The 2,033-nt window shown below is 33.6% G+C and overlaps 1 protein-coding gene across 1 annotated transcript; it reads left to right on the top strand.

The window, feature by feature from the left end:
- Window positions 1–642: 642 nt before the first annotated feature.
- On the top strand, window positions 643–1,767 carry LOC140841023 (late embryogenesis abundant protein At1g64065-like). Its single transcript, XM_073208183.1, has 2 exons — window positions 643–959; window positions 1,121–1,767. Exons 1-2 carry the CDS (start codon window positions 766–768, stop codon window positions 1,575–1,577), a joined length of 651 nt encoding a protein of 216 aa, XP_073064284.1. The 5' UTR covers window positions 643–765; the 3' UTR covers window positions 1,578–1,767.
- Window positions 1,768–2,033: the final 266 nt, after the last annotated feature.

The raw sequence follows: 2,033 nt of genomic DNA, 5'->3' as shown, positions 1-2,033 counted from the left end.
TATGTTTGGTTTTACATTTTCGCTGTAAAACATTTGTCATTCAGTTTGTATCGAACAATGATTATTATGAATAAAAGACTGGTTTCTGAATTTTGTACTTCCGAGGCTTGTTGTTTTCGAATGTAAATTCGAAAGTAACGTCGGTGTCAACCAACCCTCGTCCCGGGGCGTGATAGGTTCTTAAAAGTAAATAGGACTAATTTTATGTTTTTTGAGTACATATTTTCCATCCATAGAACAGTATGTAATTTCGCTTTTAAGTGAGATAAGTCGTTATCGTCCTCCCATATTGATTTTCCTTATATTCACATTTAATCAACAGGAGAACAATATATATATATATATATATATATATATATATATATATATATATATATATATCACAAAAAGCTAACATAAAAACAAAGTGATAGCCGATAACAATGTAATTCAAATCTTTTAAATTGTATAACAGCTCAATCAACTCAAATCTTTTAAATTGTACAAACAAATATACGTGTTTTAATATAGATATTTGTGAAAATGGAGTTTGAAAAATTGTCCCCACCTATTTTCTCAAAGAAATTTCAGCAAAAACATTCTTATTAACATAAATATATTAGGTAATCTTAACGACCTAGTAGTCCCCTTAAACGATATATAAATACACAACTCTCCAAATATATTTTATTCAAAACATAATCACCATTCAATTTTCCTCCACCACCTAACTCCTATTGATCTTCTACAAGTAGAATCGAAATTCATTTTTCAAATCAAATCCCGATGGCGGAAAAACCCTCTACTCCATCCCAAGCGAACCCGTATGGACGTGTCGATGAAGAAGTCGCCATAAGCGACGAGAGACGTAGAAACCGTAAGAAATGCTTCGTGTACGTTTTAGCATTCATCGTACTTCAAACATGCGTTTTTCTCATCTTCGGCCTCACCATCATGAAAGTCCGGTCACCTAAATTCAGGTCCGGTTCGCCAGGGGCGGAGGTACAAGTTAACATATTCGGGGTTTTTTTAAAAATAATATGTAAATTTGGTATAAATGTTGGAATAATATGATATTAGTTAAGGTAGATGAATTTAAAATATTAGAAGATTCTAGAATTTAAAATTCTAGCCCGGGCAGAGCCATATTTCTGGCTCCGCCCCTGTGGTCCGCTACGTTCAACACATTCGAAGTCGCCACACTAAACACAAACTCATCGTTCAGCATCAAAATGATAGCCGAGTTGGGAGTCAAAAACCCGAACTTCGGCAAGTATAAGTACCAAAACAGCACGATCGAGTTCTACTATCTCGACATGTATAAAGTTGGTGAGGCGGTCGTGCCTCGAGCGAGTGCCGAGTCCCGGTCGACTAGGAAATTCGAGGTCACGGTCGATTTGTCATCGACGAACGTGCCCTCGGAGGTGATCTCGGGCCAGTTCAGGTCTCGTCCTATAATTCCATTGACTAGTCAATCGACCGTGAGGGGAAAGGTGGAGATCATGAAATTGATGAAAAAGAACAAGTCCTCTAATATGAACTGCACAATGGACATCAATATATCTTCTAAGAATATTGAAAATCTCACCTGCCGATGATTTTCTATATTATTCTGATTTATTTTGATATTTTTATAATAAAAAAATCATTAAATTTTGTTTTTTACTTATATGCTTTATTTCAAATTATTTCATTATTTTTGGGTATTGGTGTTAGAACGATGTGTTCAGGCTGGCCAGTTTGATTTCTTGTACTTTAATTTTGTATTTACATGTTAATAAATGTGACGTGTGAACTTTTTGTAAAAAAAAATTTTCTTTGTTCAATAAATATTGTTTTATTTCATTAAATATTATATATAACGAATATAATTATATATAAACTTAAGTCTACTCCATATATGTTTCTAAAGATGGGAAAAGGTAAAATTGGAATATATAATTGTATCCAAATTTCATACTTAATATTTACTAGCGCTGAGGAGAACATTTATTTAATTCACATAGTATAACTTAAAAGACAAAAACTTGTGTGAGACGGTCTCACGGGTCGTA

This window comes from Primulina eburnea, chromosome 9, assembly GCF_022965805.1.
Source record: "Primulina eburnea isolate SZY01 chromosome 9, ASM2296580v1, whole genome shotgun sequence".
In the NCBI taxonomy this organism is placed as follows: domain Eukaryota; kingdom Viridiplantae; phylum Streptophyta; class Magnoliopsida; order Lamiales; family Gesneriaceae; genus Primulina; species Primulina eburnea.
This window is presented reverse-complemented; position numbering and strand designations above follow the sequence as displayed.